The 16,007-nt window shown below is 40.6% G+C and overlaps 1 protein-coding gene across 1 annotated transcript; it reads right to left on the bottom strand.

Annotated features, from left to right (window-relative positions):
• Positions 1-255: 255 nt before the first annotated feature.
• On the bottom strand, positions 256-6,650 carry klf5b (Kruppel like factor 5b). The gene is made up of 4 exons (XM_011489304.4): positions 6,015-6,650; positions 2,413-3,071; positions 2,277-2,336; positions 256-797 (listed from the first exon to the last, which is right to left on the bottom strand). Exons 2-4 carry the CDS (start codon positions 3,056-3,058, stop codon positions 619-621), a joined length of 885 nt encoding a protein of 294 aa, XP_011487606.1. The 5' UTR covers positions 3,059-3,071; positions 6,015-6,650; the 3' UTR covers positions 256-618.
• Positions 6,651-16,007: the final 9,357 nt, after the last annotated feature.

The following is a 16,007-nucleotide window of genomic DNA, read 5'->3' as shown; positions in this document are numbered from 1 at the left end:
AAAGACAAATTTCCCAGTTTTCCTGGAAATGTCTTGCTTGTACCTTAAGCATGTTTGTGGATTCCTCCTGTTTGCACAATCCTACAGGTGTTAGCATCAAGTTTCAGTTTTCAGTTAGATATTCTGAAACGCTGCAAAAAACAACAACAACACTGTGTTTTTACATCCTGTCCCTGGGATTACTGGCAGTTCTTTTAATGTATATTAACTTTTATAGGACATAAACCATAATGCCAAAAAAACATTTAGGCTACATTTCATATTTAACTCGTTTTTATTTTAATACAATCATTGCCAAATCTTCACCATTAACATAGACTCCTTTTTAAGACTTATTTTATGATGTGAAAAAATATAATACCTGAAATAGTAAATATTTATCTCAAGTTATTTACAAATAGTGTGTGATATGAATGACAATGTCATTCATAAATAAACGTTTGTTATTCATTTGAGTTCATTCTATTTAAATATGCTAATTTTTAATCATGATCATTCATTTATAAGGCAAACATGAAGCAACAGGAAAGAACAGAAGTTTTTTTTATATTCTAACCTTAAAATTTGTAAACATTTTTGGATTTTGGGCAGCATTTGTTTCAACCTAAGACATGGTTTCTAGCCCTGGTGTCTCTTCATGTGTAAGGCCAGGTGGTCAGAGCGGGAGAATGCGCGGCTGCACGCTCCACACTGGAAGGGCTTGGCCCCGGAGTGTTTCCTGAAGTGACGCGTCAGCTCGTCAGAGCGAGAGAAGCGCCACTCACATCCCTCCCAGGAGCAGTGGTATGGCCTCTCACCTGCAGCAAGCAAAAAGATCATTCGAGATTTAGATAAAGACCCTGATTCAGAACATGTCCATCAATAGCTGCCTTTACATGGGCAAAAGTAATCGGAAAGAACGCCTGATTGGAAGAAAAATGTGTCATGTAAACACGCCGTTCGGAATACTCTGCCCCGATCAGACTCATTCGGATCAGAATTTCTTTCCGACCACGATAGGTGGGTTATGCTGATTGTTTATCCGATCGTTGTTCATGTGAGCGGTTCATTCCGATCGTGTGTCACTACTGCTTTGGTTTACGTCACACATAGAAGGTGTGGTTCTCCAGAGAAAGCTTTGGAGCTCAAACAGGACTGACCGGCTGCTCTGCGGACGCCCAGTGCGAAGCGCGGACGCCCTCGCCCCGCGGGCTCCTTGCCTCTCCCTTCCCATCTTCTCCGACACCCCTCGAGAGGGGGTTGCCGGGGAGGAGAGCTTCGTGCTCCCTGACGTCCGGACCCTCCGCGGTCTCTGAGCAGAGCAGACGGACTTAAAGTTTTGTGTTCGAGGGGAGGGGAGGATGCTTTATTACTTATGGGAAGCTTCGGAATGCCACCTGTCCCACAGCTCTATGTGAACAAGCAGCCAAATTCAGGAGAACCATGTCTCCAGCTTTGGGGCGGTGTGTTAACTTTTCAAAGCAGAAATGTCGCTCAGTCCTTAGAAACTGTTCAAACAATCACGTGGATTTGTGTTTCCAGTCGTGTCCCGACAAAATAAAGGCTGATGTTATTCCCACATATTTACGTGCAGCCAAGATGCAGATTGCGGCATTTCCCGCATCGATTTATGCTCATCCAGGCTAAATGTTGTTGATAGCGCATGTTAACCTTCACCTAAACGTTCTTCCGGCTTCGTTCTTCCACAAAAAAAGCACTGACCACACAGATTAAAAATAAAATGATGATAACCATAACAATAATAAAAGCACGTTTAGAAGATCATCTCGTACATTACCGAGCTGCTACATATGTATGCGGCAGCTCAGCTTGTTTACATCGGGATTCGTTTCCTCTTCCTGTATTTCAAACAGTACTGCGCATGTGCGACTGTTTTATTCCGACCGAAAGTGCTGCGCATGTAAACGTTTGTTCTAATCAGAAAACGTTTTTCTGGGCCCATGTACACGGTTGAATTCTAATCCGACCATTGATCCGATCAAGATATTTTGCCCATGCAACCGCGGCTAATCTCAGCTTTATGTGATCTGATCTGTTGGTACCATTTTTTTTTTTTTTTTTTTTTAACTTGTCCTGTCCAACAGCTGGGCAGACAGATGAGAGCTGAGGGCCTCTTGTGTTGGACATATTTTACTTTAACAAGAGGGGTTATTAATCTTCAGACAAACCAAAGGTATGTCTGAATAAACCCCTTTTGTAATTGAGGCCAAACTTTATTAATTTCAATCATGTCTGTTGGTACCATTTTTGACCAAAATCAACAGTTAAAATTTTACCTGTATGGGTCCGCAGATGCACCTTTAGATGAGAAGACTTTGTGTATACTTTGTTGCACCCTAAAAGAAGAGAAAACTGATCAACTGTTGTCCTGAAATAAGGCTTACTGCTTTGCTTTAAAGCTTAAAGTTTCACCAGGGACAATGCAGTGGTGAATTCTTCGTCTCTCCAGATCGGGATTGTTCCTCCGACTGTGTTTGATTGACTGGGACATCATTGGTATCATCTGATCATATCTTGGATCATATCTTAGACCAGAAGTTTGGTTTTGATCTTGAATTGGAGTCCCGTCAAAGGAGTGTTCACGTTTTTGAAACATCAGCCTGGAGGCCATGCTGGCCTCATAGGTCGGAGGTGGGGGGAGACTGTGAAGGAGTTCCAGCCGATTTTCTGGACTTGGAGGCTCAGAGTTTGGTGGAGATGGTGGTAAATAGGCCAATCTGTCTTCATGCAGACTCAAATCAGAGCTCAGGAGCTGAAACGGGGACACATTCTGCAAATCAGCCACTTCCCGTTTGATGAGAAAGCCCAGAAAAGCGGTGGATAGAACCGTTTGGTGTCCTGTGCTCTGGCAGCAGGGAGGCATCAGGGCGTGTGCCGGCTCTGTTTTGATTTGTCTCATGTTCAGGTTTGTTTCTTTAGGAGGGAGCAGGTCACTGCTGATGCCGTTCCCGGATGGAGAGGAGATGTCTTCTGTAAGTTCCTGCCTGAAAGTGCCAGTCCTGCCCAGTGTTTCAGAAGTTACTACATTTTGGAGAAACAGACACGAGTAGCTGTCCATTGCTGATTTACCTCTGAAATGCAAAGCAACAGAGTGGTCATAGAAAATACACATTAATTTATTTATCCTCTCACTATGAGCCAAAATATTCTACAGCTAGCAGCTTCAGAACCCTATATGGCGTTCACACTGGACAAACAGGGATGGGCTTCCACTTCTTCTTCTTTTTCTGTTTTTACTATTTACTAGCACATTTCCGCCAGCCTACAGTTGAAGGAGGCTTGGCGTGAAATGTTAAAGCGGTGAAAATCTCAAAAATTTTACTCCAAGGTTTCCTGTCACAGCTCTGGTGCAATAAATGAAAGACTCTTTGTCGCATATTTCCAGTCGGGCACAAACCGCGATTATTAATTTCTTCTCATGATCAATTTTCAAGTGGTTGGCATATCTGTAAAATGAAAGGGACGCTATCCATACGTCACTACCAAATTTCAGTCCCTGATTGGTCAAAGTTTGACCTGGTTTAACTTTCAACACACGTTCTATAGCTCCACGTTTTTTATGTAGAGCCTGAAAATGGTCGTAGAAACTTGCATAGCAAAGTTTAAACACAGAGGCTCCAAACGTGCGTTTGGATAGACTTTTCATTGAAAGTGGTTTGCTTGAATGCATGTTGCCGAAGGCGATGAAAAGGTAGCTTTACAGATTAAGTATGTATTATCTACCTGCATTTATAACAGAAATGCGACAAAAAGTTATTTGACTCTATGCTGTTTTGTTGATTTCCTGAGACATTTATTCGAAATGCATTGAAACAAAAACAAAATAATAAGAAAAATATATTTATAAAGAGTTAATGTGACTAATTGAGTAGTGTTTGATTTCACAAAACACGGCTTTCTAATTGGGGCAAATTGTCTCAATTTGGCTGAAAAAGGTCAATCATTTCTCGGAGTCACCAACAACATTTGATACCATTTAACCCCTTGTAGTTCTGGGCCTTTTTGAGCTTCCTTTTCTACTGTAGAATTTGCTCAAATAATTCATCTTTGCAACAATTTTTGTGGCAATGCTTGATATTGATCTTTTTAGTACGACCACAGCTTCTGCTTTTACAGATATAGTTTTCATTGTATTACACAATAATTCCCCCATGAACCTGGAACTAAATTTAGTCCTTTCACATAAATTGTGATCAAACTGTTGTGTTGTATAGCAAAAGATCAAACATTTCGAGACAACATAAAAATGTATAAATCCACATACAAAGCGAAGACCAGGTCAAAACTATGTGGTAATTACAAGGGGGGTCTCAATTATGTGTCATAGCTCAAGTCATGTTTGTTTAAAACCAAAAATGTCAAAACTAAAACTTCTTGAAATCTTCATGATCAAATTTGAATGAAATGTGGGGCTCAGCCTCAATCCTACTTCATCGTAAACAGCTGAGGTCATCAGAAAACTCACAGGTGAATTCAGGGACTGGATAAAGTCATGTGCCTTATTTGCAAGACAGTCAAAGTATTCAATATAAATTGTCATAATGTTACAACTCATAAAAACTACAACAAATGTACTGGCGAGGAGCGCAACAATAAGCTCCAACAACAACAATGAGGCTATGCTGAACAGCAGATAATGTTTACAAAAATGGCTAAATCCAGTGAAGCTGTGACAGAAGCTAGCTACGTTGTGGCTTAGGAAATGAGTAGAAAGCCCTTAAGTGACGGGGAGTTTGTAAAAAGAACGTATGGTGAAAGTAGCTGACATTGTTTGTCCAGAGCAAAAGAAAGTTTATCAAATGATACAATTACTAGACAAGCAGAAGATCTAGGCAGCAACCTCCGACAGGAACTGGGAAAACATCTGGAGGGCCTGGTTAACTGTACAAATGACACTTGGTCATTAAAGTTATCAAAAACAACTCTTTCTGTTTAGCCATTTTTTACACCAAAATTAGCCCCCAGTCTAATGTCGAGTTCCTAATTTTGCCCTCTGCTACAAAAACTTTGAGAACCCCTGGTTTAGAGGGATTTTGTCCATTCCCCTGGCAGAGCCTCGTCGGAGCTTTAAAACTAATATTTGTCAAACGATCTCTTATTCTTCTTGTTGCCCTCCAGCAGCACATCACACTTTTTTGAGCCATGTCTTTGTTAGCTGTGTGTCATGCTGGAACACCCATTTTCATTGTCCTCACACACACACAAAATTGCACACAGCGATTGTGTGTGCAACTCAGTATTCCTTTTGTGCAACATCAAACCAACATGTTCCCCCCTCCATGTTTGACAGTGGGGATGATGTAATTCTGGACTGGATCCTAAATGTCCTCATGGGGTATGGAACTCCAGAACCAGGAAGACTAAAAGTTTATTTTTATTTTTCATCCATGAAGGAATAATCTCACCAAATCGCTCTGCAGTGATCTAGTCCGGTCTTGTGTGGATCTACACAGCTTTGTCCCTGACTTCTGTGGACAGCTTAGGTCTTGATCATACTGACATTTGAACTGAGTGATGGCTTTAATGACAGGTGTCTCTCATTCAAGTAACACTGTTAGCTAGCTCTTTAGCTGAATAAAAGACAGCTGGGAGCCATAAATAATGCTAATTGGTTAAGATCAAAAGCTTTATTCAAAATACAGCAAAATACAACTAATCTATTTTTTAAAACTCCCTCCCTGTTCACTAAAGCTCTTTTTTGTCACTTCAAAAATCAACAGAAGATCCTTTTTCCCTCATTTTTACATGAAAGAAAAAAAAGACCCCCCCCCCCCCCCCCCCATTTTCCTAGAAGCTCATCTAAAATGCTTAAGCCTATAGCCTGTTCTGAAATGGAAATCTCTCTGCATTTTGCTTTGACTTCCTGGAGCCAACAACATCAATGCAACCAAAGCTCTAGACGTTTGAAGGTATACCTCAGAATTTCCAATTTAACCTTCCTTCAATTTAAAGTGAAAACTCTCTGCTTTTATTTTGAAATTTATTTTCTATATGTGTTTAAATCAATTACTTACCAGGCGATCAGGATAAAAATATGAAGTTTCTTGGATGGCACCATGTTCATCCACCTCGGTTCTGAGAACTGCTGGTGGTGCGGAGGTTCTGCGCGCGGAGTCCACGCGTGACTCCCCACAGCAGCGGTCACTGAAGCAGAAGTCACTTCACTTATACCTTCACGGTAAAAGTCATACACGCTTTTGTTTGGGAGCAGAGCAGATGTCAAACGACAATCCTTCCAACTCGGTTTGTCAAATTGCGCAACTGCGTGGTTTGACGCGTCAGGAGCGCGCGCGTCATCCGTAGGCTAAAGAGATCAAACTATAACCACTATTGGTTGTAAGAGGATGCTATACGGGAAGTGTTTGTGGAGAAGTGTGAAGTTTATTGAGGCTTGAATAACCATCCATGGGATCCTGCTGTGGCATGTCCCAAACCAAACGTCACAGCCTCACAGCTGTCCGTCACGACTGGGTACTGGATGCCAACATTCCTGAAGCAGCTATGAAGTCTTTTCCAGATTCAGTAAACTAACTGTGTGTGTGTGTGTGTGTGTGTGTGTGTGTGTGTGTGTGCGTGTGTGTGTGTGTGTGTGTGTGTGTGTGTGTGTGGGTGTGGGTGTGGGTGTGTGGGGGTGTGTGTGTGTGGGTGTGGGTGTGTGTGTGAATGTGGCGTCCCGTCAAAGTAGGTCACAAAATACTCCTCCTAGTTTCCTTCTTATGTTCAGCAATTAGGATGTTGCCTGCAGCTGATTGAGCCGCAGATGGAGGTGGGTATGTTCATGTTTAACATTTTTCTGTTTGTTGCCAGACCTGCTATTGATTCTTTTTTATTATTATTATTTATTTATTTTTTGAAGGAACATCAAGCTTTGTAATCTTGGTCTTGGCTCAGTTGGAGATCCAAAAATCCATTCCCTTTGAGATTGCACACAGTAGCTGCTGTTTTTGCTGTTTTCATTCTACAGTATATGCATGTGAGTGTTTTGAAAAGGTGGGGTGGGGGGCTTTCTCAATATGACATTTATAGGCCACAGCCACTCCCATCCCCATGTTCCTTCAGGCAGCTCTTGTCCTCTCAGTGAAATGTTGCTCCTGCAGCCGCTGCAGGCTTGACTGAACATGATTTAACTGTGTTGTTTGCAGTGAAAAGGTAAAAGTCTGTCTTTGGCCGTTTGTTTCATATTTAACTTGACCCCCCCCCCCCAAAAAAAACAAGTATTTTTTTGATACAATTAATTAGAAAGGTTAGTTCGTACAACACAAACGTTGGGAATATGTGGAGTCCGATGGAGGCAAAGAAGATTATGGCCAGAAACTCTAATTTTTTTGCCAAACCTTTTTTAAACTACGTTCACACAGCAAGGCGCAAATGAAAAGTCTAAGTAAACGCGTGTTTTTGCGCATTTTTGGCTACCGCTTTAAAACTTGTGTGTTTCTACAATCATTTTTCGGCTCTACGAACCGAACACGCAGCCAATTAAAACATGTTGAAAATTAAACTAGGTTAAACTTTGACCAATCAGCGACTCAGATTTAGTGACGTATGGATGGTGTCCCTTTCAATTTACGGAAGTGCCAACCGTTTTATAAACTGATCATGGGGAAATAAATATTTGCGGTTTGTGCCCGGATGGAATGATTTGACACCAAGTCTTTAATATATCTGTGGTGTGAATGGAAAAAGTCTGAAGGTGACATTTCCCACCAAGCCTCTTCCAACTGTAGGTGGCGGACATGTAAGGATTAACAGCCGACGAAGTGTGCACTATCAGAAATTCTGATTCTGATTTTCTAATTCTGATAATGCAGGCCACAGCCACTCCCGTTGGAGGCCATTAACCCACTTATACCATGGTCACTCACAAAAGAAATAAATATTCAATCAGTACTTATTCATGTTGTTTTTTGGGTTTGGATAGCTTTTTTTTCACAAAAAGTGGACTATTTGTTACCTGGTGCGGCGCGTTGTCACGGTAACATGACAATGCGCCGCTCCAAGCTCTGATTTCGACTGCAGTGGCAAAGGAAAGCGATCTATATGCTGACTGTCACGATTACTGAAAGTAAGCATCAGTTCAGAGAGACAGTTCACTTGTTTTTGTTCAGATGACGAAGCAAAATTTGTTTTAAAGGAGCCAGCGCAGTGATAAAGAGCATTTAACTTCTTTTTTAGCAGTGCATTATCACTTTTTAATTGCACACCCAACAGCCAACCAGAATCAAGAATTCACCAGGACCATGGTACGAGGGCTGGTAAAAATTAGAATAAGAAAAAGATGAAGAAGGCTTCCCTGCCTGTCCAGTGTGAACACCACTGGACATGAAACGCGCGTTCATTTCTGGTAATTATTTGCACAAACCTCTATTGTGCATCTGCACTTCTTAATTCACACACTAGCCCCACGTCATGAAAGAACCTTGTTTGACAAAGGCAAGAATGGGTTCATTTTCTGCCGTTGAGCACTCGATGCACTTCTTGTTCCTCCCAGATTACAGCAGAAATAGGTTTGTGTAGTCCAGTGCGAGTTTATTAGGATTTAAACCTCAACGAATCAATGATTATTTAAAACTATGAAAGATCAGGCATATCGGAGGAACTGAATATATTAATCTGACTGTATATATTTGATTGTTTCAGACTTTACCAATAGACATTGAGCTATTTCAAAAAGCATTTTGCAATAATTGTATCAGTTTTAAGCCATAAGAGCATTGTTCCTTGGTCAGCTAATGTACCCACTTTAAATTGACACTCAAATTTCGAGGGATTTTTATATTTGTTAAACTGAAGATGAATCAAACAGGTGGAACGAGTAGAGTGTGCTTGAACGGGAGCTGTGTTAGATTATCTCTGAATCTGACATTCACTTTCATCAGGCAGGGGAAAGTGCCAAAGTAAAGCTTAGGGAAACGTCAACAAGGAGAAATTAGCAAACAATCTTTGCAAGTGCTCTTTAAATCCACAGACCGGCTCATCTTGGCTGTTGCTCTTATCACATAGTCTCTGTGAAGCTTGTTCCCATAAACCCCCTGCTCCATATTAGAAAATCCAGAAATATGCCAAACAACTGCAGTGCAGGGGTGAGCATGTGTGCTATGCTCTTGCAGCATCCAGCTCCCCTTCTTTCAAATAGGCTTAAATTGCCAAACAATGAGGGTCTGGACAGTAAATGGGGTTTGTTTTCCTGAACACTTGTCAGTAGTTTTGTATCTTACACTAACATTGTTGTGAGCTAAAACTTAAAAAATCACCCAACGTATCTTAACTGATACTATCTGTATCTCTTAAAAATTGATATTGCAATTTTTATGGATTAATTAGGGTTTAAATAACATCACAATTTTCCAAAAATATGAGCAAATTTACGAATTTCCTGTTGAAATGCATGAGAAAGCGGTAAATGAGGCATCGCCAGCCTATTTGTGCTTTGTTAAAGCTTTAATTTATTTGCCTTTATACCTTATTTTGTAATTAATAAATGAACTTTGGAGTAAAGTATATAAAAAAAACATGGTTATAAATCTTTGTCCTGGGGTATTTCCACGCAGGCGCCTGGCATTCCCAGCAGAGGGCAATGGTCAACTACAGTTGAGCCTCTTTGTGTCTGCGTGTCTACATCCTTTCTGCTGTGAAACAGTGAAGCAAAACGTTCACTTTTGTTACTTTTATATTTTACAGGAAGAACTTGTAAAATTTTAGCACATGTTGCCATTTAAGAGTTTTTCATTTTAACCTGTATTTTTAATGACAAATTTGGAAAAGGCTCATTATTTCCACCAAAGATGTGCTGCATGCACAAACCCCTCAAGGGCAATTTGATCTCAAACCTGCTTAGTGCATGTTTTCTATGATTCTCTGTGTTCTGTTGTTTTTTTTGTAAAAAAAAAAAAAAAAAATCAAGCAGGCTCTTAGCATTTTAATTCACTTGATGTCAGATTTACAAAGCGTGCCCTTGAATAAATACAATCAATATGTTTTTTTCCCCCTCCCCTCCTTTGACTTTATTGTTTTGTCTCATGTTTGGCTGCGTTACAAGCTCGTCTTGTTGACTCGGCGCCGCATTTATCTGATCTGACACAGTTTCGTTTAGCATTAGCAATCATTTCCAAAGCACGCAAAGTGCTCCTGTTTGTGAAACAGCGGATGAAGCGGATGCCGTCCTCTGGGGAGAAATTCAATATAATTTGTTAATTAAATGGAATAATTTAATTACAGTAAGTTAGAAAGCATTCATCAATATAATTGTTTTTGGAGCTACCAGTTTAATTGAGGTTTAAGTGAAAACAAGTGCGTTTCTAATGTTGGTAATGTGCTGACATAGTTCCGCCGCCCTCCATTTGTTCATTTTCTATGATCTTCCACCGTGCCGTTTCTCAGCCTTTCGTTTGATGGCCGGCCTTGCCACATCAAGCGGACCCAAACATTTATTACGGCCGTTTCATTTAACCTCTCCAAAGGCACGCGCAAGAGGACGGAGATGCTAGCAGGGCCGCCCTGAAAGGCTCTCGCTGTTCAGCTTCTAATCTGATCCCTTGTGTTGCCCTTTCATAAAGACGCCGGAGTATTACCCCGACTCCAAACATACCTCTGCCATTTAACTGTCTTAGATTTCAGCACAAGGACAGCCAAAAGAGAGAGCAATTCATTCTCCAGGGCCTGAATAATAAAACATAATTTTAGTCTAATCTGCCAAAAGAATGTCCCCTGTTTGAAGTTGACAGTGCTCTATCTTCTGAGAAGAATAATTGCCTTTTGAGTACAGCAGCAGAGAGGCCACTGAGGTAAGTCTGGCGAGGGCCTGGACCTTACAGGTGCGCCCTTGGACGGACAACCTCGCTGTTGTTCTGGAGAGTTGGGGTGGAGGGCAGGAGGAGGGGGGGTTGAAAGAATTCATCCACCGACTGAAACTTTACAAAGCAGCAACCCGGCAGCACTACTCTCCACCTTCAGATCAGCGTGAGGCCAAAGCGAGGCGAACAAAGAGACTCTGATCCGCAGTAATTCCCTCCGTCTGATACAGCGGACAAATTCTTGTCATTAAAGTTTTATCAGGCCACTGGGCGGGTTTGTGGGAACTGACCTGGTTGTAATCGGTTAAATTTTGATGACTGCATAGCGACAAACCCTCACTGACAGTTTCAGTGTGAGAATCTCTGCAATAGACCCTCACAGAGTGCAGGCTTTGTGCCTCTCAAGAGATTACATTCAATGCAAGGCTGCAGTTTGGCAGCACTGTTTTTCAAGTGGAGCCAGTGATCATAAAGTTTTATGATAATTCTACCAATTGTTGTTTTATTTATTTGGTAGATTGTCTTTTAGACAAACTCTTCAAAGCCTAAATTGTCTTCACTTCACTTAAAGAAAAAGTCTGTGCTTTTGATTGTTGTCAACCTTGTTTCTGAATCCTATTTTCCTCTTTGACATTTTCTTGCTGTTTTTTTCTTTTTTGAAAAGTTACAAACTGACGAATCAAATGCCTCGATAAAAGCACGAGGTCTCACGTTGAACATTAGAAATGTTAGGTTGACAGATTCTCCTGAGCCCACTTTCAAGCGGTATGGGTCAGGACATCCAAAAAGCTCACTCGTGATTGGCGAGAGTGGTTGCCATAGAAATGTAGACTCAGCACGCCCCCCCATGAATGCAAGTCCAAGAGACCAGGTACAGCCAGGGCTTTTTGCACTGGTGAGATATCATGGAGAGCAGCTATAAGAAAAAACACATTTTAGTACATTATTTTGAGAATGTTTGTGTCATTGTTTGTTTTCTTCAGTAGTGTTCTGCTTGGCCACCCATCTTCACCGTTGGTTGAGGTTTTTCTACAGCTTTGATGACCTCCATGCCCTTCCGTTTTCAGTTGCTCCCTGTCACATTGCATGTCTTGTGAACTTTTTTATTTTCTTTCAGATTATGGGTCAGGTTGTTGTTCAGTTTCTCTTTTGTATTTTTGCTTTTTGATCGTCCCTCGCGACCTGCTAATGGCACATTTGTGTTTGCTGCTGCACTACTCAAACCATTTTTTTGATGGGCTTCATCCAGTGTGGGTCCTTGGGCAAGATCCTTCCTGCTACTGCTTAACTATGTAGCCATAGGGGGGGCCCCAGTCTGGGTCTCCCTGTGCCGGTCCCCAGCCGGGATAAAATACAGGGATGTAAACATCTCTGCCAAACCACCTGTGCCATAGCAACTCCTGACAGGATATGCCAAAAGGTGAACAACATTAGAGTCAGTGTGAGCAAATAATGGTAGATGCATGAAGTGGCCAAATGCCAACGACAATAAAGTAGTTTTATTGGTAGGGTTCCGATATTTACCATTCTGTACTCTCATATGATATAAGATTCTGTAGTCTCATATGGTGAGATGGATTTAATTTTGGTGGCTACTTTTTGTTCAGATTTTTGTCTGTGTTAAAAGAAAAAAAAACTTGAATTACAGTAAACTTGTTTAAAGTTTGCCTCATACACATGATGCATTTAGAGATTTCTTGAGCGCTTGGAAAACATGATGAAAGTTTTGTTTTTTGGTGTTTTTTAACATGTTCTTGTTGCGTTTTTCTCATGTAGGACATGTATAAAGAAAATTAAGCCTAAAATTAATTTCCTGAGTATTTTTTATTCAAATCCTTGTGAATCAAGAGAAGACGAATCAAGAGAAGACGAAAATATTCTTTTTTTTACAAAGAGCTTCTTCTTATCTCCCTGCTCCAGGCTCTCAGCAACACAAAGGGGGGCGGGGTTGCTCTGCACCGATGGTCCCACCCACAACTCGGAGACAAATTTCTAATGAACTCCTGTCGCTCTACAGAAACTATGTCCTAGAAAATAATTTTTTTGGGAGGGGGGCTAAAAAAGCAATAATTATTAAAAGGCCACTGTGAGCGCTTTTAGAGCAGATCAAAAAATGATCAGTAAGTCTTTAAAACTTTTGTACTTTCATTTGTGTCAGGATTTAACTTTCCCTTGCGGTTGACCGGCAGAGTCATTGGTGTGCTTTCCTTTCCACCTGCATCCGTCTTTTAACTGAAACTGCTTCATTTCATTCAGCCTCTTCCTGCTCTTTAAACGAGCTTATTAGCTGAAGGCAGAGATGTGTCCCTTTCTGAACATGACACTGAAAGCTGCTGAGCAGCTGTCCCAGCTCAGGAGAATCATATGGAAGAATGCATTATTGGCCTTGTTTGAATATTCGCTTCGATTCGGAATAATCAGGCAGCTATTCAGCAGCGAGATGGCCGCGTAAACATGCCAAAGCGCAGCTGAGGGAACCGTGTACCGTTGCAACACGCAACATGAAAAATGTGAATAATGCAGGTGTTCGGGTTAGAATCCGTATGGTGCGCTCATCACACATAATGGAAAGACACTTTCTTTCAGTGCCTGTTTTTTTTTCTCTTCTGTTTTTTTCTTCCTGTGCTTTTGCCTTGTTCAAGGTGATCCCAGCTTTGCATATGGCTGATTAATCTCATTGCGCGGTGGCTAACATTGATCACAGAAATGATTAGAAATGCATCAGTCAGCAGTCTGTTTGGAAAGCTTGGCTTTAAGTGCGAGTGCCAAGGCATTTTCCATAGGTGTCCATGTTTTTAATTTTGTTATATAGAATTTTGCAAATGGATGCATGCCGGCTGCCCAAATACAGCTTCAATGCTTTAATGCTCACGGACGTAATTTAATCTGGTAGATGGCAGGCCTGATGGGCTGTGTAGAGAAGACATCCCTGCTAAATTCATTATGCTAAAAGTTGCTACATCTCAATAGCTGATGAGAGAGAAGCACAAACAACGGTCTGTTTGTATGTGGGGGCTGTTTCTGTGCATCAAAGAAAAGCCCTTTTTTTTCTGCATCTCATTCTGGAGCACAGGTTTTGTTTAAGTCTTACTAATGTATTTATACTGATTCTCAACAAGTATTACTCTTTCAGGAGTAGTTTGTGTTTAAAAAAAACCCTCCTGTAATTGCATTTGGAATAAAATCTTTATAAGCTTTATGTGGATTTTTTTTCTTCTTCCATGAAGATGCTTTTAAATGCAGTGTTGGTGCAACACAATGTACAAAAAATAAAATAAAATAAAAAGTAGATTTTGAACAGCACTGGATGAAACCCACCATGGGGTTTATTCACTTTGTGAGCAGACTTAGTTAATTACTGGCAAATTCTAAACGAACAGCGCGTGCAAGCTTTTTGCATGCATGAGCAATTTTACGCTTTTTTTAGTACGGATCAGACTAAATCTGACTCTTAAGTCTTTCATATTCCATAAACCAATATTTTGTTCACCACAGAACATTAAAAAAAACTGTGAAACTAAACTGTTTTAAGCACAAGAGGATTTTCTCATGTCAAGCTTGACAGAGACAGTTAGGACACAGGGGTATTTTACATAATGTGGCTTGTCAATGTCATTCTGTTGGTAAGCTCTGGATTTGTATTGTCCTGCAGAAATACATAAAACTACGTTTACACCGCCCTCTGCAATCCACGATCAAGTGACCACTTCCAATGGAATATGCATTTTTGGTGTCCGATTCCAGATCTCTGGCGTTCATGTGTAGCTTTGCAAGTTTCAACGACTATTTTCGGTCAATATTAACATGCGACCATTAAACATTAAACCGATTCAAACTTCGACCAATCAGGGACCTGTCTTATCCGTTGGAAATTACGTTAATGGTTAAAAATGTACAGTAGCTCAAAGAGCGTGTGTTATTTTGCTGTCGAGGGTGACAGCCCCAGTGTTTAAGGTTTAACAGCAACTTATGACAGTGAAATGTTTGTTTTTACAAAATGTTTTAAGACTTGAGACTTGACTACAAAAATTACAATAAAAGACACAAAAGATGACTTGACTTTTTCACCAAAGATATCCGACTTGATTTGGAATTGAATCAGTTCAAAACAAACCAAATCAGGTATGACAATATAAAAACAATACAATTCACGCAATTACTTGGTTAAAGGAACCCTTTTACAAATAACTAGTAAGGCATTAGCCACAAAAGTGCAGCTCACCAAGACAACTCTTGCCACATGTTCAACACTCCCCATTTAGAACCTGGGGAAATTAATGAACTTCCATTGGCACCTTCACAACAAAGGGATCTATAAAGCAGCCCTAATGTTCTCGGGGAAACTTTACTCTTCAGTAGTTCTCAATCAACCGGCAGCAGCAGATTTTGTTTTATTTCCCTTGTAACCTACACCAGGAGCTGAGAAATGCTTCTCACTGCAACTCCACGAGTGTAACCCTTGATCGAAATAGCTTTGAACTCATTTTTGATTTAATTTTTTTTTAAAAAGCATCAATACCCTCTTATAGTCCAAATTGAAATGCACTGTGCATTTTTAAATAACAATTCAGCAGTGAGTTTTGAAAATCCCATTAATCTGAAATAAAGATAAAAGAAAATCTACCAAAGGAATCATAAAAACACACAAAAAAGAGCAAAACCTTGTTGCTGCGAGCATCGATTTATACTTTCTACCTGCTTGTACACAATTAAGAACACTTAGGAATCAAAGAGCGCAGAGGTTTGCAGAAAGGTATTAATTAGAACTTTATTTATGCAGATGCTTTGTAAATTTGCATAAAAAGCAATTCCACAGATGGGTTTATGGCAGTAATGACTGTTCCAGTCCGCAATAAAACATCTGCTTAATCACAACAGAGACAGTCAATGGCTGCTGTGAAAACAGGCTGTCCAAGCACGTCTCAAAGAAAGTATTCTGGTGGTGATGGTGGGGGGGGGACTGGTGTGGACGGGTTGGGCAAAAATAAAAGTTGAGTCAAAACAGGAGCAAATTCAAAAGCAAATTTAGTTCAAAGGGACTTGTATCCTCCCTCCAACGTGTGCTGCTGATGCTTTGAATGCTGTGATGTTGGGAAAAATACCTTTATCGTGTTGGCAGAACAATCCACTTACTGTGTTTAACAGGAGATGGAGTTTTGTTCAAGTCAGGCCAAGTCTTTGTCTATTAGTGCCAACTGTTTTCAGAATATTCCAACT

Source organism: Oryzias latipes, chromosome 21 (genome assembly GCF_053564925.1).
Source record: "Oryzias latipes strain Hd-rR chromosome 21, Olatipes_Hd-rR_3.1".
NCBI classification, from domain to species: domain Eukaryota; kingdom Metazoa; phylum Chordata; class Actinopteri; order Beloniformes; family Adrianichthyidae; genus Oryzias; species Oryzias latipes.
Note: the sequence above shows the minus strand (reverse complement) of the source record. Positions and strands in the feature narration are given on the sequence as shown.